The 27,898-nt window shown below is 40.1% G+C and overlaps 2 protein-coding genes across 30 annotated transcripts in view; one reads left to right on the plus strand and one right to left on the minus strand.

Moving 5' to 3' along the window:
• LOC123835668 (uncharacterized) overlaps positions 1–18,848 on the minus strand; it is a 101,869-nt gene extending 83,021 nt beyond the window's left edge. For 4 of the 26 annotated variants that reach the window (XR_010406580.1, XR_010406579.1, XR_010406581.1 and 1 more), the window contains exons 1-3: positions 18,590–18,717; positions 18,144–18,364; positions 17,573–17,852 (exon numbers count right to left, since the gene is read on the minus strand). Coding sequence is in view for 4 of the 26 variants with exons in the window: in XM_064575400.1 (XP_064431470.1) it covers positions 17,837–17,852; positions 18,045–18,364; positions 18,590–18,848 (595 nt within the window). In the remaining 22 variants the exon portion in view is untranslated. Of the gene's footprint in view, positions 1–2,663; positions 2,744–2,933; positions 7,141–7,909; positions 8,048–17,182; positions 17,853–18,044; positions 18,365–18,589 lie in introns of those variants that run through there. The other 22 variants (XR_010406564.1, XR_010406566.1, XR_010406568.1 and 19 more) reach the window with 22 other exon arrangements.
• A 197-nt stretch (positions 18,849–19,045) lies between these two features.
• KMT2E (lysine methyltransferase 2E (inactive)) overlaps positions 19,046–27,898 on the plus strand; it is a 92,008-nt gene continuing 83,155 nt past the window's right edge. For 3 of the 4 annotated variants that reach the window (XM_045864856.3, XM_064575398.1, XM_064575397.1), the window contains exon 1: positions 19,048–19,185. The gene's annotated coding sequence lies outside the window, so the exon portion shown is untranslated. Of the gene's footprint in view, positions 19,186–27,898 lie in introns of all 4 variants that reach the window. The other variant, XM_045864855.3, reaches the window with a different exon arrangement.

Below are 27,898 nucleotides of genomic sequence, written 5' to 3' on the forward strand. Positions count from 1 at the left end.
GGAGTGAGCTACATGTCCTAATAACCTGTGTTGTTTGCCACTTACCTACCCAATTCCTCATTTTACTCATGTTTTTGTGGAACAGAATTTAGGATATTGTATTTACAGTTCTACAGGCCCAAAAGAAAAAAGAGCTGTCCAAAGATGCAATGAACTGCCCCAAAATCACTGTGGCTATTTGAACAGAAGTCAATCACTTTTTAGGCAAACTAATGCTTGCATAAAGAGGGAGAGGAATTAGTTAACACTGGATACCTTAGAGGATTTTAGGTTAATCCTAAATTTTATCAGTCTCCATTAATACTTGTTAAGCTTATGCTGAATGGAGCAAGACCACTGTGACAGCCCACAGATATACCTGGTCTTTTAAGATATACAGTGTTTGAGGGGTGCCTGGCTGGCTCAGTCGGTGGAGTGTGCAACTCTTGATCTTGAGGTTGTGAGTTCAAGCCCCATATTGGGTGCAGAGATTACTTAAAGTCTTAAAAAAACAGTGTTTGAGAGGAATTTTAGTAGGGTATTTTCTTGTTCATGTACTTGGCACTTAGGTAAACTCTGGCTTTAGGAATAGTGATACCTTAAGATGACTCTAGGAGCAACAGAAACCATCAAATGATAAACAAAAAATGAAGGCCAACTTCTTCTCTTTGATAACCATAACTCCATTCTTACCTCTGCCCTTGGGTACTTATATAGCACATTATTTATGACTGCAGCCACTCAAATTACTCCTCAGAGTTGAATAGGAAGAATGATTAACACAATGGAATGTTGGAAGGACTAAATTCCACACCTCATTTATCCTTTCAGCCATGACTTTATTAGGCAGGGTGAGTTAAAATCCAGTCCTTAAAAAAGTTATCTTTTCTTCTTACACAATTCCTTATCTTACTCATTCACTCTTAAATGCAGTTGTTATATTTGCCTTTCACGTTAAAAAAAATCCCATAGCTAATGATGTGGACTACTCTGGTTTCCAATTTGAAGAACCCCAACCCTTTAACTTGAAAAAAATACCCAAGTGCCCCAAACTAGTGACTTCTGCTCTGAAGTCAGTGCTCTTTCAGACAATGCTCTGAATGTCAAATAAATTCAATGAAGCGAGGATATCAGAGAGTAACCGTAACTCTCAGAGTAGCCAAATACCTCATCATCTAAACAGCTAAAAGGCACACAAGACTGATTTCCAAGCTAACAATATTTGGCTTTTATCTACTAGAAAAAAAAAGTTCAGTCCATCAGAATATTCTGAATTTCTTTGAAAACAATTTATGTTGCTATTCTGATGAAGTTACTAAGAAGAAATTTAAGAAATGGTTCATGGCAACAGTACTTCCAAGCTTCTTCGGTAGGAGAGGTCTAATATAGCAACACCTCCCAAAAAAAGAACTGAAAAAAATTCTTTGTACTGTAGGCTTGTATAGACCTTTTATTATTTTTTTTTTTAAAGATTTTTATTTATTTATTTGACAGAGACCGTGAGAGAGGGAGCACAAGCAGGGGGAGTGGGAGAGGGAGAAGCAGGCTTCCCGCTGAGCAGGGAGCCCAATGAGGGGCTCAATCCCAGGACCCAGGGATCATGACCTGAGCCGAAGGTAGACGCTTAATGACTGAGCCACCCGGGCGCCCCTGTATAGACCTTTTAGTGAAACACTTCATTTCACATACCTAAGTGTTTATTAAATAGACATCTTGGGGCACCTGGGTGGCTCAGTCGGTTAAGCATCTGCCTTCAGCTCAGGTCATGATCTTAGGATCCTGGCATCGAGCCCCACATCGGGCTCCCTGCTCAGCGGGGAGCCTGCTTCTCCCTCTCCCCCTGGTTTGTGCGCGCGCTCTCTCTCACTCACACTCTCTCCCAAATCTTATAAAAAAGAAAAAATAGACATCTGCATGAAAAGTACCTGGGTTTGTCAAAAATGCATTCCTGGGTCACACTAAGTAGTTCAGCATATGGTTCTTCAGGAATTGCTACACCCTAAGAAAATTGTGAGTGATGACACCTAACATCCTGTTCTGGGGAAGTTTGGGTGTGGAGCCCAGGAATGTATAGTTTAATAAGCTTCCCAGATAATTAGTGATCCAACTGGCTTGAGAACCACCAACTTGCAACATTTTTACATTCCCATAGCAGGGTAACTGATTTTAAAAAGTGGATTTTGGGGTGCCTGGGTGGCTCAGTCGTTGGGTGTCTGCCTTCGGCTCAGGTCACAGTCCCAGGATCCTGGGATCGAGCTCCACATCGGGCTCCCTGCTCAGCAGGAAGTCTGCTTCTCCCTCTCCCACTCCCCCTGCTTGCGTTCCCTCTCTCGCTGTGTCTCTCTCTCAAATAAATAAATAAAATCTTTAAAACCTGTGTCTCCCTCTGCCTGCTGCTCTCTCTCCGACAGAAAATTTAAAAATTTAATAAATAAATAAATAAGATGCCAGAATCTAGCCCTGAACTTTCATCCTGTTAATAGGGGATTGTTGAACTGTTAAGAAAAGTTAGCTACTGGGAAAGTTATCTCCTCTAATTAAGTTAAAGTACCTCTATAGTTATCTTTTTCTACACATTGTGAAGATAGGTTAAACCTGACAAATAAGAATTTATAACCAAACACTAGAGGATGGAGGGGAATTTCCAATTTGCCCAATACAACACTGTTTTGAGAGGCTTTTACCTGCCTGCAGTGGATAGTAGCACCAGGACGTTTGACCTAGGATTGTTCATCTTTCAAGATAATTGCACCTGTTACTGCACCTAAGAGGAATAGATGTCCAATTATTATTATTATTTTTTAAGAATAAGAATGGCTTTGCCCTTTAGGACAAATCATTAGCAATTTTAGGTCTAACTTTTTAACTACAAAAATTCATCTCTATCTTCTTTCCTTCTCTTCACAATCGAAGTTCAGGAGCTGTTTTGCAGATTTATATTTGTACCAAAGAGGAAGAGACCTAATTAAGCCAAACATTTACGTGAGCATTTACTATGTCCTAGGTATTAATGCAAGCACTATGTATTTATCTCAGGCAGACAAAGTGAAACACTGTCTTTCTGGGGCTCGCATTCTAACAGGGTGAGGGGATTCTAAATACTTAAACTACAGTAAGTGCAGGATAAATCCAGTAAGAGCTGGATAAAAGGTACATGGAATTATAAAGAACAATGGACTGTTTGGAAAAAACACCAGAGAAAGCTTCACAGAGGAAAAACACTTGAACTGAAGGATGCATTCACAAGGGGGAGAGAGGGACAAAGTACTTCATGAAGAGATGATTACATAAAAAGAAGGACTGAGAGAACAAAGTAGGTTTGGGGAAATGAGAGCAGTAGAAATATGGGTGTGGAAGCAAAAGAAGGTGCAACTGAATCTTTGGAAAACAGGCAGAGCTAGATCACAGGGCCTTGTTCACCAACCCGAGGAACAAGGACTCTTCCATTAAAGCATTTCTAGTAAGATTAGATTCACATTTTAGTAAAATCACTTTGAAGGATACCGATGAATTTTAAAGGTTAAGATTATAGCCAGGGTAAGCACGGAGGCCACTACACGGTTATATATAATACTTCATTTATTTGGCAAATATTCAGGGCGACTAACTACTCTATGCCAGGCCTGAAGTAGTAGTAGACACGATGAAAAGCAGGCAGACCAAGAAATAAAAAGGTTAAAATGGACATTACCAGGGACATAATGGACACGTGCTGTTAAAGGACTGAGGGTGGTTTCTGACAAGCTGAGACCATACTGGTTTTAGTTTGTATCCCGTTTTTTAGTTAATGTACAAGCATTTTCCGATATCATTACAAACTTGAATAACTCTGGGGAAAAAAACACTTTCTGGTAATACAGGACTGTTGCAGAAAATCCATCTGTAAGCCTACAATCCAAAAAGACCCAGTGAAACCATTCCACTACTTTACTCATCTTTTTTTTTAAAGCTTATTTATTTTTAAGAGGGGGCGGGGCAGGGGCAGAGGCAGATTCTTAAGCAGGCTCCACACCCACAGCAGAGCCCAACCTAGGGCTTGATCTCACGATCCTGAGATTATGACCCGAGCCAAAATCAGAGTCGGAGGCTTAATCGACTGAGCTACCCAGGTGTCCCTCTTTACCCATTTCTATGATAACACTTACGCAAAAGTCCCACAAAATTTTAACTCTATTTTTGTTACCATTTCTTTGTAGTAATACTTTGAAATGATTCTTTGCAAATAATTTTTAATGGCTGTTATTCATGGATTTACCCTAATTAGACTGTTGGAAATATATATATTATATATAATATACACATTTGTTTACTTCTAAGACTGAAACAGGAGTTGAGATACATGAATGATTCCCAAATAATAGCCCAAAATGAATTCTAGACAATTTTTCATTATTCCACAGCAAAATGAGAAGAACAATGTGACAAGTTTTTCAAAATGACAATTTAATCTTTAAAACCACATACAAAAGTCAGAGTCACCTGGGTGGCTCAGTTGGTTAAGCATCTAACTTCAGCTCACGTAGTGGTCTCAGGGCCTGATCCCAGGACCCCACATAGCAGGGAAGAGTCTGCCTGCCCCTCCGTGCCCTGCCCCCCCAACCCCGTTCATGCTCACTCGTACTCGCTCTCTCAAAATCTTCAAAAAAACAAAACAAAAAAAACAAACCCATATGTCCTTGTTTGCTGTTAGTAACTATTTTAGAACCAAATGTTGCATACACTGTCACTATTTGAAGAACTAAAACTGGCAACTATGTTTATTATCCATATTATCATTTGATTCATTCAAGAAATCCCAGTCTGGAAACCAATGGATTTGAATAGCTCTAAAACCTGCCAACTCTTTAGTTTGTCTCTCATATATACCAAATCTGATACATTCTATCAAAAAAACCCAAAAAACCCACACAAGAGTTTAATTGCTTTGTTGATTCATATCCTAGAGATCTACATGAACACTCATTTTATTTGATTTGTCCTAAACCCTTGAAGTTATCCTGTTCTCAAACAGCTCTGTATTGTTCGAACAGGAATGTGAGCCTTTCCCATCTTAACTATTCTATGCTATCAAGGCTCCTGTGAGACACAAGACCTAGACCGTGAGGTCCCTGATTTAGAAGGAACAAATCTAACCTGCTTGTTGGGAAGCTAGCTAGTCACTGACAGCTACTAATACACAAGGGAGTTACCCACACACCTTGACAAAGACTGTTTATTATGATTAATAATTACCCTGTTCTTTTTAAAAATTTTTTGTCAGAGAGAGAGAGAGCACAAGCAGGGGGGAGCGGAAGGAGAGCAGGAGAAGCAGACTCCCTATTGAGCAGGGAGCCTGATGGGGGACTCGATCCCAGGACCCTGGGATCATGACCTGAGCCGAAGGCAGATACTTAACCGACTGAGCCACCCAGATGTCCCAATAATTATGCTGTTCTTATAAGCACCTTTTCCCCAAGTAGCTCAAAGCCTTCTGGTACACAATGCCTCCTTGATGCACAGTAACAGCAGAATGAGCAAGAAAAGTAAGGTCTGCCAGTGAGACTGAGTGACTATAAAGAGCATGAATAATCAGACTCTAAATACTGAAAAATACTTTCAAATTCATGGCTTTTTCAAAATTTTTATTTTTAAGTTCAAATACAATTAACATACAGGGTTATGTTAATTTCAGGTGTACAAAAAGCCATAGCTTTAAGTCCACATGGCCTGTGATGTCAAACCTCTTCCTACTCCTCTCTCCAAAGAGAGCCAATACCCTACACTTACCTTCATATGAACGTTATAATAGAGCCCAAAGTTTAAAAAAAAAAAAAAAAAAAGTTCACTGGTTTGGCTTTAATTATTAAGTTCTAAAATACCAAATTTTATGACAGTTACAAAGCTATACTTTTCACTGAGAATTCTCTTTCCAGAATATTAAAACTTCATGCATAATGCTTAACTGTCTTCTCCCCATCTCCTCAAGCATTGCCCCATGACTTGATTTTTGTAATCTTGTTCCTTCATTTTACTTTGCTAATTCATATTTAGAATATTTTAAAATTTTCACACAAATTAGTTATTTCATAAAAATGCATGGCATGGAAAAACCGTTCCAGTTTATTTACCAATGTAAAATTAATTCCAGGGAACATAGGACTTGTTTGACTGTTTTAGAAATGGAAAATATAACCTAGGTATTTAATTTGGGGGGAATGCGTGATAGCAAGGATTGGGGGGGCAGTTTATGCATAGAAAACCAACCATCTGCTTCTCTTCCACAAATAACTCATTTTACCAAGTACCCTGTATGGACCACTTAACCATGAGTTTGAAGAGTTTAACCTTAAACTACACACTTTGATCTATGCCTCCAATTAAACTACTCTTAGAGTTTATCCTTGAACATAATTTTCCCATTTGGCTGATAGTAAAAAGGCAGAGACACACAGAAACAATTGTATGTCATAGCTATTAAGGTCTTATGAGCATTTGATTTTTACAACATAAACCTCACTCTAGTACTTTCAGTGTTTTTAGATTCTGAAAAAGCTATTTGGACCTAAAGCTATCAACTAGGAAGTAATCTACATAAATGCAACTTAAGAGATCAGTTTACTTTGTAGCTTAATACAAGAAAAGTTTGAGTCTTGGTTTCCCTCTCAATTTAACTATGCTAACTTCTGGTCATCTTCACAGAGGCTGAGCACTTTTCTAATACCAAACTTTGGTGGGTCAGCGATAAATAAATAAAACTCATTCTTGCCTCCAGAGGCAAGGATAACAAATTTATTTTTTTTTAAATTTTATTTTTAAGTAAACTCTACACTCAATGTGGGGCCCAAACTTACAACCTCAAGATCAAGGGGCCTATGTTCCACTCCACTGACTAAGCAGGGATAACAATTTAGAGGACTCTGATATACATGTATTTACAGAAGAGTATACACTGTCACATTAACTACAGAAATGGTATAGTTGTTGATCAAGAGAGAAGTCTGTAGAGGAGTAGAGAAAAATGGAAGAGGGCAGTAAAAATAGGAACCAAAAATTAGCTACTTTATGTTAATGATTACCCAGGAGAGATCAAGACACAGGATATAAAAAGTATTGAAAATAAAAATGAACTCAGGCACCTGGGTGGCTCAGTCGGTTAAGTGTATTTCTGCTCCGGTCATGATCCTGAGATAGAGCACAGTGTCAGGCACCCTGCTCAGCAGGGAGTCTGTTTGTCCCTGTGTCCCTCCCCCCTCCCACCAACCCCTCACTCTTCCTCTCAAAATCTTTTAAAAAATGGACTTATTTAACATAAACATTAAATAAAGGATTCATATAGAAATGAAAGAAAGGATCAAATGTGAAACACCTAGGTAAATAAAGTACTGAAATCTAAGTTATCTTGATGGATACTAATTTCCTCATTTGTAAAGAGGGCTAAATCAAAAATCCATCTCTTCTATCACTAGAAACTAATTGCTGGGGCGCCTGGATAGCTCACTCAGTTAAGCGTCAGACTTTTTTTTTTTTTTTTTTTTAAGATTTTATTTATTTATTTGACAGAGAGAGACACAGTGAGAGAGGCAACACAAGTAGGGGGAGTGGGAGAAGGAGAAGCAGGCTTCCCCTGGAGCAGGGAGCCCGATGTGGGGCTCAATCCCAGGGCCCTGGGATCATGACCTGAGCCGAAGGCAGACGCTTAACAACTGAGCCACCCAGGCGCCCCTAAGCGTCAGACTCTTAATTTCGGCTCAGACAGAGCCCTGTGTCAGGCTCCGAACTGGGCATGGAGCCTGCTTAAGGTTCTCTCTCCCCCTCTGCCCCTCTCTCTGCCCATTCGCGCCCCCCCCAAAACCAAAAAACTAACTGCTGTAAGATACACCATAAAAAAATAATTCAAGTTCAGCTGACATACATTAAGTATAAATGGTATTCATTCTTAGTTAGCTCTGACCTTTCATTATAAGGTCTTCGGCTCAGGTCATGATCCCGGGGTCCTGGGATCGAGCCCCACATCCGGCTCCCTGCTCAGCAGGAAGTCTGCTTCTCCTTCTCCCACTCCCCCGCTTGTGTTCCCTCTCTCTCTATGTCTCTGTCAAATAAATAAACAAAATCTTTTTAAAAAAATTAAAAAGAAAATAGGAATAGGTATCTAATATAGCTGCATTCCATCCCCCAGTGTTTTGAACACACAATATGAATATACACACAAACCAGACACTTGATATAAAATCACTGGTAGGTCAAACTTTGCTTTTCGAAATGTTTAACTGTTGGAGCCAAGAACCTTCAGAAAAAAAGAGATTGGCTATAATAAGAATATTTAGCTCACCCAGGAAACCATATTTGGTGACATCTCACATGAAACAAGGGCTTAGGCATATCTTTAAAAAAAATAAAAGTAAGAAAAATTTTACTGAAACTTGTTTTAGTTTCACACAGGTGTTATATTTGGGGCAGACTTCTTTTGTGAAGTAGAAAAACTATCCTGTCAAGTACCAGTAAGGCTTGATAAAACCATGCACAGAAGATGGGCATTTTTAAACTTTATTAAGTTTACTATAGCTCATGGTTGGATCAAAATGTATAATATGGAGGTGGTGCCTGGGTGGCTCAGTCTATTGAGTGCCCAAGTCTTTCTTTCAGCTGGGGTCATGAGATCGAGCCCAGTGCCAGGCTCCCCATTCAGTGGGGAGTCTGCTTGTCCCTCTCCCTGCCCTCCACTGCTGCTCCAACGTGCGTGTGTATTCTAAAATGAATTAAAAAAGGAGCACCTGGGTGGCTCAGTTGTTAAGCGTTTGCTTTCGGCTCAGGTCATGATCTCAGGGTCCTGGGGTCGAGCCCCGCATCGGGCTCCCTGCTCAGCAGGAAGCCTGCTTCTCCCTCTCCCACTCCCCCTGCTTGTGTTCCCTCTCTAGCTGTGTCTCTGTCAAATAAATAAAAAAATCTTTAAAAAAATAAATTAATTAATTAAAAAAAAAGATTGTCTCACTCCCTCTCCCCCACCTCCCTCTTATGGAAAAAAAAAAAGTTGTAATATAGAAATTTGCCCAGGCAGGAAATATTAATTCTAAAAAAACGTTGTCATGTACAGAATTTATACGTTATGTATTTATATAGTTAAAGAGAAATGCCAATGATGACAGTGTTTTTCCTTTTCAATGTCCTAATTTAAGTGGGTACGCATACAATAAGTTGTTTCTGCTTTCTAATGGGTGTACTCCCAGATCTATAAATGGATAAATTCTTCTGAAATATACACTGTAAAATGGTGAGAACATGAACGTTACCTGGGAATTACGAGAACTGTTTATATAAGACTATTTTCAAATCACAATCATAACTTTCTTATAGCAGTGGTTTTATATGGCCAGATAATGTAATGTTTAACAATAACCTCTTGGTCATACAAGGGTAGCATTTATCTGTTACAACAATGATTGTAAGGATTTCTGCTGATGGCCAAATGTGTACATGTTGTCCTAAAGCTGTAAAAAATGCACGTGGCATGGGCATAATAAATTTAAGATGTACAAACATGAACAAAAATACTAACCTGAAATCTGAAGCATCCTAATACATTCTTTTGAGTCTTAGAATTTTAATAAGGAAAGCAGGTGTCAAGATGTATTTCCTGATGCAGGAGCAAAATTACCAGTTCTGGCTTTTGTTATACAGGTAGACACAGGTTGCCTGTGCTACATGGATTCTCAGCATAAAAGTTAAAATGCCAGAAATCTCTTAAATCCATGTTTATTATTAGTGGCTATCAATTACCATCTAATGCTGTCAGGCACTAAGCTACACATTTGCCGGTAATTAAACAATTTACAGATGAGGAAACAGATGAAGCAAGTCAATCAAGAACATGTAGGTTGTAGAGGCACCTGGCTGGCTCAGGGGAGCATGCGACTCTTGATCTTGGGGTTGTGAGTTCTAGCCCCATGCTGGGTGTGGAGACTACTTAAAAATCTTAAAAAAAAAACAAAAAACAAAAAAAAACAAAACCTAAACAAAAAACACACAGATTGTAACAGGTGAGCATGAACAGGAAAGGAAAAGTCATCAGACTTGCTCATACTTGCTTTCTCATTCCCGCTTTTTACGTCCAACTAGGAAGAAAAAAAAATACTTTTAAACCAAATACTTTTTCTAACCCTAATCCCACCTAAAAGTGAGATAAAATTAGGAATGAAACTGATAAACCTAGTTACATGATACTTTTTACTAATGGTCTAGTTTTCAATTTGGAATTAGTTGGCAATAGCTGAGTCCCAGGCCCTATTCTGAGACTTTATGCCAGTCATTTCCCTCTTTGAGACGACTTCACATACACGTTATGACCAATGGCTGGTTCCCATTTTCTTTCTGATAAACTTTAATGTTTTTAGATAAAGAGGGAACCTATTCCTCCAGTTCAGTCTTTTTTTTTTTTTTTTTTTTACCTCCAGTTCAGTCTTAACCCTAGTATTCAGATTTTTCATGAAGGAAGGCTATGGTAAGGTAAGCCACTCCTTCCTGAAGAAAACTTATTTTTTAAGTTTATTTAAGTAATCTCCACCCCATGCAGGGCTCAAACTCAACAACCCCAAGATCAAGAGTCACATGCTTTCCAACTGAGCCAGCAGACACCCCAAAAACTTTAGATATGCAAGAAATGGCATTTCCCTCCCACATTCTGTAGCTGAAACCTGAAAAGGCAGCAGAAAGTCATTATTCTCAAGTTCATATGATAACAATATGGTAGTATACGCAACCTCTCCTCTGTCCTAAAGACAACTTGTCTGACCACATCTGTGCAAGATATTCTGTGGCTACTCTCTTTATTCCCATGCTCTCACTTTATGGCAAGTTAAAGGGCAAATAGGAGTAAAAAAGGATAAGATGATGCTCAACATTGCTCGGCATCAGGGAAATCCAAATCAAAACCTCAGTGAGATTCCACCTCACACGTCAGAATGGCTAAAATTAACAAGTCAGGAAACGACAGCTGTTGGCAGGGATGCAGAGAAAGGGGAATCCTCCTACACTGTTGGTGGGAATGCAAGCTGGTGCAGCCACTCTGAAGAACAGTATGGAGGTTCCTCAAAAAGTTGAAAATAGAGCTACCATACGACCCAGGAATTGCACTACTGGGTATTTACCCCAAAGATACAAATGTAGGGATCCGAAGGGGATGTGCAGCCCAATGTTTATAGCAGCAATGTCCACAATAGTCCAACTATGGAAAGAGCCAAGATGTCCATCGACAGATGAATGGATAAAGAAGATGTGGTATACATACGTACAATGGAATATTATGCAGCCATCAAAAGGGATGAAATCTTGCCATTTGCAATGACATGGATGGAAGTGGAGGGTATTATGCTGAGCGAAATAAGTCAATCAGAGAAAGACATGTATCATATGACCTCACTGATATGAGGAATTCTTAATCTCAGGAAACAAACAGGGTTGCTGGAGTGGTGGGGGGTAGGAGGGATGGGGTGGCTGGGTGACACTGGGGAGGGTATGTACTATGGTGAGTGCTATGAATTGTGTCAGACTGTTGAATTGCAGACCTGTACCTCTGAAACAAATAATACATGTTTAAAAAAAAAAAAAGATAGCAGGAAGGGAAAAATGAAGAGGGGGAAATCGGAGGGGGAGACGAACGATAGACTATGGACTCTGAGAAACAAACGGAGGGTTCTAGAGGGGAGGGGGGTGGGGGGATGGGTTAGCCCGGTGATGGGTATTAAAGGGGGCACATACTGAATGGAGCACTGGTGTTATATGCAAACAATGAATCATGGAACACTACATCAAAAACTAATGATGTAATGTATGGTGATTAACATAATAAAATTAAAAAAAACAATTTTCCTTAAACTATATTTTCAAATAAAAAAAAGGATAAGATGTTACATCAAATGGATGATTAAAGAATCCTTTAAAAATTAAATGAATCCTTTTTGGGAGTGAGGGGATTCACTAGCAGTTAAAGATTTTGAGTGCTTAAATTATGACTTTCTCTTTACTCTCGCTAAACTACTGTAAGTGACCCAGTACAACTTACCTTACTAATTTAAAAACAAAAACTCTTGTTATTCCTAAATCCTTAATTCCATCTGTTATATCCTCACTTATTAAGCAGTGATCTTTCCTTTCTTTGAGGTTAACCGTTAGCAACAAACCAACCTATACAAAAAGAAATGGAAATGGCTTTAAAACTGAGCTAAATTTAAAAACGTAGAGGGCGCCTGGGTGGCTCAGATGGTTGAGCGTCTGCCTTTGGCTCAGGGCATGATCCCAGGGTCCTGGGATCGAGTCCCACATCGGGCTCCCTGCTCTGCAGGAAGCCTGCTTCTCCCTCTGCCTCCCTCTCTCTCTCTCTCTCTGTCTCTCATGAATAAATAAAATCTTAAAAAAAAAAAACAACAACAACAGCAAAAACCGTAGAAATAAAGGTTGGGAGAAACTAGCAAGTAAACATTTAAACAGACATAAATGCTTCAGAAGTTCTAATCACCAAGTAGTTTATCTTGCCAACCTAACTGAAAATGTAAGGGCTGGGAATTATGTTTTGTGCCATCTTAAATACAGTAGGAATGCCAATTATTTTATTCAAATTAGAGCTGGAGTTCCAATCTGTCCCAGGAACAAAGCAATCAGAGGGGAAAACCAGATTATAGTTTTAAATTTGAGACACAAATATCAATATACTTTGGGAGGGGCACTCTTAAAAATACTTTTGAAGAAAAAATAAATAAATAAAAAAAATACTTTTGAAGATAAATATTAAAGTGACATAATCTTAGAATAAATTTCTATATAATTTAGCTCGATTTAAATTTTAGTTGTATGAAATATCATTTACTCTAGGTCGACGACCAGTTTAATAGGAAGAGTACTGTTTAAGAGATAGTTGTTCAGTGAAGGTATATTCTGTACCTCAAAAAGACAAGGCTGACCATACTGCTGTTCTGTGGTGTACTTACAACAAAGGAACGGAAAAAAACCCCAAATCCAATTTTCTTTTATAACACAAATACAAGATAAACTCTGCATACTTCAATGCTTATGGCAAACAGAGGCACCGAATGGAAAAGGCCATAAAATACTTCTAAGAACACAAAACACAATCACACGCTCTAAATAGGACAAGCAGAGTAGGGAAACTAGATACATTCAGAAATTTTATTCTGTAAATTACCACTCACTAGGAGCAAAGAAAGGATCTCCAATAAATTTCTCAGCTCTTCTTCATTGGCTCCATTTTTACATTTGATATTAAAGTTTACAATTCACAACGAATATTAAAGAGCCCATTTTCTACATCTACTGTTAAATCATTCCAGAGAACAGTACGGTGGGCTCTGTAAGCTTTTGCTAGCTTTCTATTTGCTTCATTCAGGTGAAGAATACTATTAGTTTCTCTATTTTCCAAACCAAACCCCGTACTTAAAGATGTTTCCAACTTGAACAGTTAACAGGGAGACTACAGGACTGATCTTTTTTTTTTTTTAAGATTTTATTTATCTGAGAGACCCCAGCCAAAGGCAGACGCTTAACAGACTGAGCCACCCAGGCACCCCCCTGTGCTTTTTTAAAGACTGATTGAGAGAGAAAGAGATAGCGAGTGCGTGAGTGCGCTCTCGTACAGGGGGAGGGGCGGCTCGATCCCACGACCCTGAGATCATGACCTGAGCCAAACCCAAGAAGCCATACTACTCAATGACGCTCAACCAACTAAGCCACCCAGGCACCCTTAGGCCTGATCTTTTTGAATAGCAGAAGGCAGTTAACTTTCAAAATGTTTTTTGAATACTCAGGAATAAACCTATCTTTTTCTTTTTTTTTTTTTTTAAAAGATTTTTATTTATTTGATAGAGAGAGACACAGTGAGAGAGGGAACACAAGCAGGGGGAGTGGGAGAAGGAGAAGCAGGCTTCCCGCAGAGCAGGGAGCCCGATGTGGGGCTCGATCCCAGGACCCCGGGATCACGACCCGAGCCGAAGGCAGACGCTTAACGCCTGAGCCACCCAGGCGCCCCTAAACCTATCTTTTTCTTAAGAATCAAGTTGATTCAAGATATCCACAACCTTCGAAATTTTTGAGGATCTTTCCAAATACGAATTTCAGGTTTAGTGTTAACATAAATAACACGTTGCCCAGGAAGAACGAGACAGCATTAAATTCATTTTTCAGTAAGTTAAACTAATCAGGTGGTATGTTTAACCGTAACATTTTAAGGTATATTTAATGGTTTAAGTTCAATTCTCAGACATAAATCTTTTCATTCTACACGTAGACAACATTAAAGTCGGGTGGGGCAGAGGAAAATTCCACATAAAAATAAAATCCAGTGAAGTCCCATATAATTTCGAATATTTTCTTACTTTGAACTTGAGCTTCAAAACATAGACAATCACTATTCAAAAATACCCCAAAAGCTTTAACAGCAGACAAAAGGGTCACCAATGTTTATAAAGCTCAAATCTGACCCTTAGAATTCTTATTGAGGATGGGCGCCTGGGTGGCTCAGTTGGTTAAGCGACTGCCTTCGGCTCAGGTCATGATCCTGGAGTCCCTGGATCGAGTCCGCATAGGGCTCCGTGCTCAGCGAGGAGCCTGTTTCTCCCTCTAACCCTCCCCCCTCTCATGTACTCTCATTCTCGGTCTCTCAAATAAATAAATAAAATCTTAAAAAAAAAAAAAATTCTTATTGAGGACCTTCATTTAACATGCAATTTTAATCAGCCCTATTACTGGAATGCCAATCTCATGATACATAGAACACATGTAGGTACCAGAGGCTGGCACATGGACACTTATAAATTACAGAAAGAAAAATGACAAAAACTAAACTCAAGGGCACAAAAAATTGGGTCCTCTAGTATCAGAGCAAGCAGTACTAAGTACTTTGATAAGCCCCAAACACATCAAGGAATTATAAGCCCAAATAATCACTGGTGTTTATATACTGAAGTTTGTAGGTTAAAATGTCCTCTAGATTTGAGAAATACGATGTTGAAAAATAAGGCCAGTTTTTCCCTTCCCATTTTTCTGGAGGCAGACGTATCCCATCAGCAGTCCCCTGACTCCTCTCTTATGTAAGTCAAAGGGGAGGAAACCTGGCCTGTGAGCCTCCTAATCTACTTACTCATCAAACCCTGGTAGGTCAAATGTGTTTTTGAAAAAGTGTGAAAGCTATGTTTTACAGTTTGCACTGCAGTTTATTAGTAGAGTGTTATCCCCTAAACACACACACAAATAAACTTGTACACCTGAATGCCAACCAGGCATTGGGCTGGGTCATTATGCAAAGAATGGATCCTAGGACTTGGGAGCAAGAATTTGGAAGTTTCAGGAGGCAAAGTCTCAAGTTACCCAGGAGTGGGAAGAAGTACTTCGGGTGGTGTGGACAAAGACACAAACTATGAAACAGCTCTACCTATGTGTTTTATCCATGAGGGGATGTCTGCCGCCTGAAGCCGATTATAAAACTTCCAATTATACCAGAGATGACGATTTGAATAAAAAATATAGGAAGGCTGGGGGTGGTATGGTTTACTCAAATAATGAAAGAGTATGAGAAGCAAAAATTTTTTGAGGGAATGGTTGAACAAAGTTCTCTGGAATCTAGTACCAAGCTCAGTATTTTTTATGGGAGTTTAGAAAGCCTGTGGGCCCCCTTGTATACTTAACATTGCATTAACAGATGAGATAAAAATTGAGGCTTTACTGGAGTCATAGGCACAGATGAAATTGCCCAGAGAGAACATACAACGCAAGATAGTCAAAGAAATAATTCCAAGTATTTAAAACGCCACAGGAATGTGGCAAAAGAAAAACTAGAGTCAAGATCTGGCAATTAGGAATAATGTGGACATGCTGACCAAAAAGACAAAAACAAGGATGTTTCTACTAGCTTGAAAAATGGCCTCTCTTCCTTATTAAGGCAGAGTGAAGCTAGGAAGACTATGAAAATTATCTTAAAAACGTGACTTCATATTTGGTCCCTTTTTCCTGAGCCAAAATAAAAGTTGCTATGACAGTTAAGGGAGACACAACTTATACGTGACAAACAAATCCTCCAGGTTAAAGATGCCCATTTTCTAATCACAATGCACCAACACAAAAAAAACTCTGAACTCTAAACTCTTTGTAGTACTTATTTACACTTTAGTTACAGGCTTTTCAGTTCGTATTGTTACTTCACTGAAAAAGAAAGCCACAAAAACTAGCAAGGGTTTAAGTATAAACAAATGAATAAAAAGTCTTGTTTTCAAACTACCAAGTCTACAACTAACACTAAAGAAAATAACATAACCTTGACCTGAGTTAAACCCATCTTTTCAGGTCCAGCAAACGTTTCCTCCTAGCACCAGGTGCGTTCTGTCAAAAAGCAAGCCATGTTTCCGTGCAAATGTCTTTGTTGTGTGTAACTCCCGGCTCTCAACACCACCCAAAGCGAGAAGCCTTTTGAATTTTCACTAGTTAATGGCTACTATGCGTGTTTGGCTAAGTGGGAATAATCAAAAACAAAACTAGCATTTATTACAGAATCTACCAATAGAGACTACTTAAAAACTTTCCAACTAAAGACCGTCAACTAACAAGGTTTCGAAAATTAAAAGTCATACTTCTACAGAAGTGATTTAAAGAGGTAGCTTCATAATGGTGCAGGAATCTTAACATTTACCGAAAGTGATTTCATTTTTTATTTTTAAAAACCATAGTTAAGAGGGCGACAGAAAGACAAAAGGATTGAAAACACCCTCACTTCATATAGATTACAGCACTAACAGCTTTTATTCTTATTACCAATCACGCCTAAACTTAAAAAGAAAACCATATCCACTAAGTTTACACATTCCTGTAGAATACACAGATAGGGAAGATAGGAGAAGTACAGAGGGAAGGAACAGAAAACCTGAAAAGGGTCCTCAAAATTCCGATGGTAACTTTTAGGAAATTTTAAGTGTTCCTGGGTGTTATTTACACCTTTTACACTTGCTTCCAAATTTAGGAAATATTTTTCTACTGGAATCTGAGAAACTTTACGTTTTCTCAGAAAATAACGGATACTTCTTGACGTTGTGGCCTAGCTAGTCTCTGCTTTTTACTCCATCCAGTGGCCCTCAGGGACTCACAGTTGATTGCGACTCCCACATTAGGAACCTGCCACCTTACGTAAGCACTTTGCAAGGAGAAAGGTAGATAAGAAAATAGGGCACCGAACCTTCTCTTCCACCAACAGCCGTCACACCCCGTGAGTGTCCCTCCCGGGGCTTTCCCCCGGGAGCCGCAGCTGTAAGCTATCTGGGGGAGGGGAAGCGCTCTCAAACAGTCAGCTCTTCCTCTTCGGGCCGCCAACGCCGACCGCACCACAGTCTCCTCCGCCCAAGCCCTTTCCCCTCCCCCGCCCCAGCCTGGGTCGGAGCCAAACCCCACAGGAATGCAGCCCGGTCACATGCGCTGCGGCGGCGGTGGACGTGCCTCTCCCCCCGCGCCCCAAGGAGACCCAGCGCCATCTTGCCCTGACGCAGTTACAAAAGTCATGGGAGGAAGTGTGTCTCCTCGTCCGCGCCAGCGCCCCAAAGTTTCGCAGAGGCCGAGCCGGGGCCCTCACCTCGCGCAGGGACAGGAGAAAATACTCAGGGAAGAGCCTTGAGATTCTCTTCGCCACTGCTTGGGTTCCATATCAGCCGCGGCAGCAACGATCACCATCGTCACTTCTCCCTCTCTGCCTTTGCAACAGCCTCCCCCGACGGCTCTGGCCCCACCCGCTGCTGCAGCATGAGGTCATCGCCGGCCAATCACGACGCGCCCGACGGAACACACCAGGCACTGATTGGCTGCACGGACCGCCTCTGCCTCTCCCCACTCGGCTTACCAAGCGCTCCGGGTCTCTGTAGAGCGAGAAGACGGAAACCGCCATTTCGGGGGAAAGACCCCGAAAACAAGAATCGGGATCACCGTGTTATTTTAGTGGGGAAACCCTTGTTTTATTCTTTGACCTCCCCCTTTTTTCTTCGAGATAGCCGTCTCTCAGTCCCTCCCTCGTTTAATCACCGCCACATAAAGGAATTCCCGCTCCCCACCCCGCATATTGTCCCGCCGGCGGGGAAATCCTTCCCCGGGGCCAAAAGAAGTAGGAGGCAGCGACGGCAACTGCACCGACGGCAACAGCAGCTTTTTACCCCGATACACGGTGGCAGGAAAGCGGCGCTGACGGTGGCTGTACTTTTCCTGCTGCTTCTCCCCCCGACCTCTTCCGTTTCTCGCTCCTCCATCGAGACGGCGCTGGACGCTCCAGCTCCGCTTTTATCCGGTGCCCGGAGTCTGCGCACTGGAGCCTCCTCAGCCCCTAGTGGGCGTCGAGTGACACCCAAACCGAGTTCACCCAGCACTGGAGGCCAGACTGGGGAGGGGGAGGGGAAGACTGCGACTGAGGTTGTTTGGGGAGTGGGAGAAAGGGCATGGCTTTAGGAGGGTGAGGGGACGGGGCGGTTGTTCCCTGGGCCTACAGTCCTTATCCTTCCCCCCAGTAGTGGCGTGCCCAAGCTCGCCGATATCCACACTTGAGGGCTGCTCAGGGAAAAGGGGTAAAGAACCAATCCCACCAAATACCGAAACTTCCCCAAACCTTCTGTGAATTGTTGAATGCATCTGTTGTGAAAAAGACGGAGATTCCGCCCACCTCTCTGCCTCCAGTTGGTTATCTTCAAGCCTCTGTGGAAGAGGCAAAGGCGGGCGGCAGCCCACAAGCAAAATGGCGGCGGGCAGCTTCGTTCCCCTCCCCCTCTGCCCCTGCGGAGCGGGGCGGGCGGGCCCCGTGCACTTGCCGCCGCCGCCGCGGCCGCCGCCGCCGCCGCCGCCGCGGCCGCCGCCGCCGTCGCCGCCATTTTCCCAGAGCGAGAGGCAGTGACACTGAGCGGGCGCAGGGGGCCGAGTCGGAGACCGTGCCTGAGTTCGGGAGCGGCAACAGAGGGGGCATAGACACTCTGAGCAGCTTTGCCGTCGCCTCTGCGTTCCTGTTGACTGTTTGGGTGCCCCCTCCCCTACTCCTTGATTGCCGGTGAAGAGGCTGCGCGCTGCTGTTTGGGGAGGGGGTGTGTGGAGCCGGGTCCTCTGTCCGCAGTGGCTGCTGTCGGGGGGTCGTCTGTTCGCGGAGGTGTGGAGAGACTCTCTGGGGGTCGAGCAGATAAAGGGGTTCGGGTGTCTGGTGTGTGAACATCACAGGTCAGTGCCTGTCGTCTCCTTGGGAGTTCTTGGGGTTTGAGGGGTGGAGGGACGCGTGTTTCAAGGGGGAGGGGGCTTTCTCATTTTTATGCTTTGGGGAGGGGGGTTGGGGGAGTCGGCGTTGACTCTCAGGTGTCTGGGCTGGAGCAAGACGCTGCTTGTTTGAATCGAATTTATCCTTTCTCTTCCCTGTCCCTAGAAAGGGAGCATTATGGCGGGTTTTAGGGCTGGGGAAAGGGGAAACCGGCAGTTAAACCCCCTTGAGAGTGGGAGTTAGGGAGGGGGCGCACTCCTTATTGGCAGCGGGTTAAGGGCGCTTGGGTGAGGAGGGAGGCTTGTGACTGTTAGGAGGGTTTGTGTCGAAGTAGTCCCAGGAGCTGCCAGCTCTCCCTTTCCTCGACCGCATCTTGTTCAGGTGCTGAAAAACCGTACAGGCCCCATTTTCTTCTTCCATTAATCGCCTGGCATTCTCTGGTATAATTTTCTGGTAAATACTAAGGGGGTTAAAAGGACGCTCTGGGTCTCTATCTCCCTTTGTGGGAGAACAAGACAGCTCCTCATCCTCTCCGGGAGAGGGTAAACCCGCCCCAGAGGTGGTCACCCCAGTACCCAGCCTTCTCAGTCTCCTCCCCCACTCCTCTTGCATTCTCGCCGTCCTTTACTGTACCGGAGGCTTAGAATCCACAACATGGCACATTTCAGAAAAGCTTATTTTGACCAAGGGATTGGCACAGACACTGTGGCAGCAGATACAGAAGAGAAACAAACGGTTCACTGTGCTAAACGAGGGAGGGGAGAGAGAAAAAACAATCCGGAGTGCTCTCTTCCACTGGCCTCAGTTCCGTAGAGATCCGTTCTTGCTAGAGTCTTAAGAATGATACAATTTAAAGTCAGAGAGAAATCGCTAGAGTTCGCTTTGGAGTAAACCCCGGGGTTTTTTTGTTTTGTGTGTGTGTGTGTGTGTGTGTGTGTGTTTGGTGCCTGTTTCCCCTCCTTTTAGAGATGTGAATAACGTAAGGTGTTGGAGTTCTGGAGACCTTGGAGAGAATTAAGTGAGGTGCATTCAACTCTAGGCTGGAGACATCAATACCTAATTGGAAGATGGCCCCGTTTTTTCCTTTATTTTCCGAGATGGGAAGTAAAAAGTGAAATTTCCCTCTTTTGTCCTTTACAGATTCTAAAAATGGCGGCCCCAGGCTGATGTTGTGGTAATCTAATCAGCTCGGGTCCTCCACACCCCATGCAGTGCGTTTGTCTGCAGCATATTACAGGCTTATTATGTTTACATGAAAAGACTGTGCTGCTTTTCTTTCCCAAATAGTTTACAAAAATGTGTTGATTTTACTGCAAATTACAATGCTGTGTTTTAGTTGATTAATTTGATTGGTTTTTCCTGAGAGGCAAATAAAATGACACCACTTCGGAAAAAAAAAAAACCAGTCAGGTAGCCTTAGAAATTTCAGTAGTGAGGTAGGTGCTCTTAAACATTTAAAAAACAAATATTTGGGACAAGGAATAGTTTTTGCTCTGCTTAGTGCAAGTGTTTTTTATTCACTGTGCTAAAGTAAGTTAAAATGTTTAGTAAGTGTATAAGTGTAACATTTTGTGTGACTAGATGTTTTAATTTAGAGTGAAATGTTTCCCATCCACCTCTTGACCAAATTTGTGAATTTTGGTTTTTGTACTCTGTCAGATTAATTTTTAGGGAGCTGTACAAACAAGCCTAAACCTGTTACTTCACTGGGTGTGGAGATGCTTGTTCTTCTCACTATTATAGTTTGCATCCATTTTTCTCATATATTTAAGCATTCCTTAAGAATTTTCTAAGTTTGTATATTTCATGAAGTGCAGCTACACACTTTGCTATCTTTTAAAATTGTTTTATAGCATACTATCATAATTATGTAAGTAGAAAAGTAAGGCTTTAGTTCTTGAAACCCCCCCCCCCCCCCATGCCCGTTTACCTATTTTGGGATGTGGAACTTAGTCTGTTTTAATGATTTAAATAACAGCCATACTGTAATAGAGGGTCTTGAATCCATTTTATGCTAATTTCAGAATCTAATAGATTGAGGCAGAAAATCAAATGGTATCATTTAACAGTATTTTAAAAAGTGGGAATGGTTAAAATTCATCTCTGTAGTGGGGGGTTGATCTTTTTGGCCTGAACTCAGCAATGAGATATCAGTGGGCCATTAATGGCATTTAATGACGATTCTGATATGGACTAACTGAAAGATGAGTGCCTTTCAATCCAGTAGTTCTTAAAAAGGTTGGAGAGTATACACCCTTTCATGATTCTTTTATTTCCACTGTAAATTCTGCTCTAATATTTACAATGGAACAAGAGAATCATGAAGCTCATATATGAATTAGTTAACTTTCTGTTCTACAAAATAATTGTAGAAATAACTGGCTTAGAGAGTTTCATCATGGAAGAGTGAGCACATAACCTTACTTAGAATCTTTGAAATATTGTAAAATGAAATGTTGGTGGGTAGTAAGAGTTTGTGTAGGGATTTCTGGTCAATACTCATTTTATTATGCTCTGAGTGATCATGTAGGTCTGGATCCGTAACTGCAGTGTAAAGATTGTGCGTTTGTTTTATAGACTATGTGGTTAAGATCTGTGGTTCAGAAGGTTGGTACTTTAAACTTAATATCAAATGTGTAGGAAATCAGTATACTCTTAAGGAAATGTGGTTTATGTAGCCATGGGAGGGAACACTGTCTACACCCATTGTTTTTTCTTGATAGTGACCTTGATCAGGTCTAGACACACAAAGCATTTGGACTTACTTGGTTTCAAATAAACAATGCCAAGTTAGAAATTATGAGAAAAGCTGCGTTCACGCTATTAGCTTTCTTCATACTGGGCTGCTTCATTGCTTTGGATTTTGTTTGTTTTGATAATATGTTTTAAGTATATCGTACTTTATTTTAAATGGTTACTTTATAAATAACATGGCTATAAATGTTTGGTTTTTGTTAATGTATACCCGATTGACTCTCTGTGTTTTAAATTAGAGTGTAGAGGCAAATTTTTTAAAAGGGTAGGCATGGTTTTTTATTCTCAGTGAGTTTTGATACAGTAGGTCTCTTGGGGGGAAAACTAGTCAAATGGTCTTTGTTCTTAGGGTAGCTGAGTTTTGAGGGATTAGGTTTTATCTGTTTAAGTGGATTTGTAGAAAATCATAATGTAATTGGAGAGTAAATTTTATTTTTAGAGACTGTATTTTGATCATACTTCCCTTTTGTTGTCAGTGTACGTTATAGGATCCTTTTGATCTCAATTTAAGTTTAGAACCTTTACGGGGTTCCTCCATTTCCCTTCAACTCTTCAGATCTCTGATAACTCTCTCACAATTTTGGCTTGTCTGTCTTACAGCTTCCAGCCAGAGAATTTTTACCATGTATACCACAGTAAGCTCTAGGACTTCTTGGATCTAAAATGAGGAAGTGAGGATAAAAGCCAATTAATAATTTAAGAGAAATTCTTCCCTTTAACACATACCTTAGTGGTCTTAGTGAAAGTCTAACTTCTTAAATTGGTTTCTTATTTCTAAGAATAATGTACCCATTTTCATGCATCAAAGTGTAATACCGATGGTTTTACTTTTATTTTTTTAAAGATTTATTTATTTATTTATTTGACAGAGAGAGACATAGTGAGAGCAGGAACACAAGCAGGGGGAGTGGGGGAGGGAGAAGCAGGCTTCCTGCTGAGCAGGGAGCCCGATGTGGGACTTGATCCCAGGATCCTGGGATCATGACCTGAGCCGAAGGCAGACCTTAATGACTGAGCCACCTAGGCGCCTGATGGTTTTACTTTTAAAAGTCTGTTACATAAATCCTAACAGCTCTGCTTTTCTGGAAGTTAATACTGGGACTTAAATGTGTGTTATCATTGGGTATTTAAAATGGAGAAAACCAGAAAGACTTGGAAGAGCTATCAAAAACTGCTAAAGAAATATTAGTATGGAATCTTTGTAAAAGATGCTGTTTATTTTTTTAATATTTTCATAATGTGTAATTAGGTTTTATTTCCAAAGGATTTATTCACAGTAGAGAGTAGGTGCTCAATTATTTGTTGCATTTAAAGCTCATTTAAGCAAACACATCTCAAATATTCAGGGTGATCAGGGACTGTTCCTTGTCATGTTAGAATAAATGTTTAAATACTTGTGTTCAGGGAGACTTTTTAATGTTAGCTATAGAATTATTTTTTATGGTAAAATTACTCTTGTGTCGACTGGCAAAATAACAAGGATACTATTTTAGATATTGCTGTATAAATGTTAGTTTTTAGGCTGAGTTTAAAATTGGAGTGGCTTACTGTCTCTTTTTTTACTGTCTTTTGTAATGTACCAGTGTTGGGAAGAGCCTTATTTTTTAATATTAAACAGATAATATGTATTAAAAATTTATTTAATATGGAAGAGCAGTATTTATGGTTGAAAATATTTTTTTAGCGCACCAAATTTGAAGTGCAGTATTTAAAAATCTTGCCATTTGCAATTAAACAGTATTTTATAGAGAGGTAGGAATTAACCAAAAGAATTTTTTTGTTATTGTGAGCACTCATGCTAAGTGCTACATTAAAAATCAAATGGTGGTGACCAAGGCTAAGTTAATTAGATGTTATTTGCATCTTTAAGAATACGAGAAGTTTTTATTAACCATTAGTAACTAGGATGCTTTTTTTTTTTTTTAAAGATTTTATTTATTTATTTGAGAGAGAGAATGAGAGAGAGCACATGAGAGGGGCGAAGGGTCAGAGGGAGAAGCAGACTCCCTGCTCAGCAGGGAGCCTGATGTGGGACTCGATCCCGGGACTCCAGGATCATGACCTGAGCCGAAGGCAGTCGCTTAACCAACTGAGCCACCCAGGCGCCCACTAGGATGCTTTTTACTTAAGTCAGAGTCAAGAAAATAGCTGGGTCTTACATTTCACTTGATAAATGTTTTCCCTTAATATGAGATCAGTTCTTTCCTCCTCATAGATAGCTCATAAATAAAATTTTATTTTTAGATAGTTTAGGAAAGCCATTTTTGTATTAGGTGAATTTTCCAGCTTTATTGGAAAATCTGATTTGATTATTTACAAGAACTATTTAAGCTGTTTGGGATCTTGTGCTTTTTAATGCAACAAGTCAATCAGAATTCTTTTTTGATGTGTTGAATTATGATGCCATCAAAACAGATATTATGGCTTTTCATGCATAAGTAACCTATAATATAGTAATTCAGTGAGTAAGTAATCAACTACTTGTCCATTATTTTTAGTTAAAATATTTATTTTTGCATTTTAAAGTTGGCTTAAGTGTGAAATCTGGTTTTAAGACAGGACCTGAGAAACAAAATGATTTGTGCAGCTTTCTTTATTCTAGTTGTACAGTTGGAGAAGAAAGAGAATTTTCTAGCAACTCTTAGATGTTTGCTTAATTTAGAGTTAAACGAAAGGAATAAACATCTTGGTCCTGAAGTTTATAATTGAGAAAGAACATTGAGTAATCACACCTGTGTTATAGCTAACTTGGTGGCAGCATTTAAGGTCTGAGCCTGTGGCATAAAGTTAATTAATGGAACAGTGGGATTGAGATTGTTTTGGTTTGTGGTATTCGTAAGATAATTTTTTTTTTTAAAGATTTTATTTATTTTTTAGAGAGTGAGCGAGAGAGAAACAGCATGAGAGGGGAGAGGGTCAGAGGGAGAAGCAGGCTCCCCACTGAGCCGGGAGCCCCATGTGGGACTCGATCCCAGGACCCTGGGATCATGACCTGAGCCGAAGGCAGACGCTTAACCATCTGAGCCACCCAGGCGCCCCTCGTAAGATAATTTTAAAGTTCAAGTTCACAGAATTATGTTATCTAACATTTTATCTGAGACCAGAAAAAATTTTAATGTTTAAATCTATTTTGACTTTTGTTTTCAAAAGGTATTTATAACATAATTTTTACTCAAAGACTTTAACTGAATTTACTATGATAAATAATTTTAAACTTATTTGAGTTAAGTAAATTTAAAGATTAAATATGGGGATGCCTGGGTGACTCAGTCGGTTAAGCGTCTGCCTTCGGCTCAGGTCATGATCCCACTGGAATCAAGTCTCGCATTGGGCTCCTTGCTCAGCGGGGAGCCTGCTTCTCCCTCTGCCTGCCGCTCCCCCTGCTGTGCTCGCTCTCTCTCTCTGACAAATAAATAAAATATATTTTTTTAAAAATTATGTTTTCCCATTTTTCTCACTGGTCTAAGAATAAGGTAAAGCCTAGTGTCAATGGTTTTTAGCAAAAAGTGAGGAATGTGGTGAGAAGAATTAAGTATTACTTAGGATATTGTCGGGAAAACAGTTTTTTTTTCCCCCCCAGAAGTTTACATATCGGGGGACTATATATGAGAAAGATACACTCTCCCAATACTTTTTTTCGTATTTCACAGACTAATAATGAAATATAATAGTTTCTATTTATGATTTTACAGAGAGACCTGTTAAATTGCTCTTGTTTTTTGTATGTTGTTTAAAGAAAGACAAGGTTCAGGAATTTGAAAACCCATTTTCTCTTTAATGATGTGCCAAAAGATGGGAAGATTCTTGATGTGACTGATTTAAAAGGTTGAGACTCTGCTTCATTAGCCATAAATTGATGGGGTTCTGAGGTTGGTCTGATACATAGTAGCTCTTCTTGAGAAAATTAAGATTGTTCCTTTTGAATTATTTGCTTTTCTGCTGCTTCTCTTTAAATGAAGCTGCATAATTGGCTGAATTGACACAACCTTATTACATCTTACCATTAAGCCCCCCGCAAAACCATATTTTCAAGCACAGACAAAAGATTAAGTAACTACTGTTTTCCTTGCACTGTTTATTTCTACTTCTCAAAAGCCTGCTGTTTCAGGGTTTGTTTGGATACAAGGTACAGAAATCAACTACAACTAGCTTAAGTAAAAGATTTGTTATAAGACTGTAGGGAAATCTTAGAGAACTTTTTTGAAGAAAGTACAGTTGGACCTCACAGGAATTGGCAAGGTGTCAGTGAGCCACTGTTCTCCATCTTGATCCCTTTAATTAGCTGTGACTGGTTAAGGAGATGGTGGTAAAGTGTGTATTTATGGTGTGGGGGAGTTTGCTTGGATGGAGAGCAAGAGAAGGACACTTAATTCATTGTAAAACAATTGCCTTTTTTCAGGGATGTTCAAATGTACTTGGGAGGGCTTCTGAAACTAAATAGTATCAAACGGATGATTCCTATATGCATGTATGTTGAGGAATACTGCCAAAAAACCAAGGTTTTTTTGTTTTAATTTTTTAATTTTAAAATAATTTCAGGCTTACAGAAGTTACATGAACAGTACAAAACTTCCCTTAAACCCTTTACTCAGATCCCCTGATTTTTAACATTTTATCACATTTGCCATATTCTCTGTACATGTAAAAAGAAATTCTTAACTATTTGAGAGTAGATTGCATATATGATGCTCTCTTATGTATGCATTTCTTTTTTTTTCTTTTTTTTTTTTTTTTAAAGATTTTATTTATTTGAGACAGAGAGAATGAGAGACAGAGAGCATGAGAAGGAGGAGGGTCAGAGGGAGAAGCAGACTCCCTGCCGAGCAGGGAGCCCGATGCGGGACTCGATCCTGGGACTCCAGGATCATGACCTGAGCCGAAGGCAGTCGCCCAACCAACTGAGCCACCCAGGCGCCCTTAAGTATGCATTTCTTAAGATCAAGCGTCTTTCCTTAAGTAACCAGAATGGTTAAATTTAGAAATTTAACATTGATGTAATACCTTTCATTTAGACTGTTGTCCATATTCCATTTTCATCGGTTGTCCCAATTATGCCCTTTATTAGTACTTTTTTTCTGGTTCAGTTGCCAATTCAGGATCACAGATTGCGTTTAGTTCTCAGGTCTCTTTGTCTTTCATGACCTTGGCAGGCTAGTTATTAAACAGTGTTCCTCAATTGGGTTTATTTAAGGTTTCTTCATGATTAGATTCAGATTTTGCATTTTTTCTGGAATACTATATAAGCAGTATGTGGGTTTTTTGTTTTGTTTTGTTTTAATCATCTGGATGCTTAATGTTTGTTTGCCCCTTACCAGTAGTTCATTTTGATTGCTTGGTTAAGGTGTGGAGTAGTTTCTCCATCGTATAGTTACTGTTTCTCTTTTTGCCATTAAGTAATTTGTGGGAAGGTATTTTGAGGTTGTGTAAATATTCTGTTTCCTGTCAGACTTTCCTAAATTTAGTGTCTATTGGTGATTCTTGCCTGAATAAGTTTTTACCATGTGGCTGCAGATACACCAAAGTTTTTAGCAGTGATGTATGTCTGGGTAATTAGAATTGTGTGAGTTTTCTTTTCTCCTCTGGTCTTTCTGTGAGACAGATGGATTGCTTTTGTAATCACAACAGATTAAAAAAAATTGAAGGAAAGTGTAGATAATTTGGATGGTGTCAGATAGTGTCGGTTTTCTATACAAATGGGATTTAAAATAGCTTACTGAATGCTGGTCTCATTTGAAATTCAGAATATAGAAAATAAGTACATAGGTTGTTAAATTTTTTTTTTAAATTATGGTGTTCCAGTTCCTCATTTAGTTTTTAGAATTACTGCTAAGTGAGCCTTGAGTTACAGTTGTTTCGGTTTATGATTTGCTACTAATGCTAGCTAGCATTTTGATTTCTAAGACAAGGCTGAAAATATGTATTTTA

Source organism: Mirounga angustirostris, unplaced genomic scaffold, assembly GCF_029215605.1.
Source record: "Mirounga angustirostris isolate CCGP_5_RB_7025 unplaced genomic scaffold, mMirAng1.0.hap1 SCAF_12, whole genome shotgun sequence".
Taxonomy (NCBI): Eukaryota; Metazoa; Chordata; class Mammalia; order Carnivora; family Phocidae; genus Mirounga; species Mirounga angustirostris.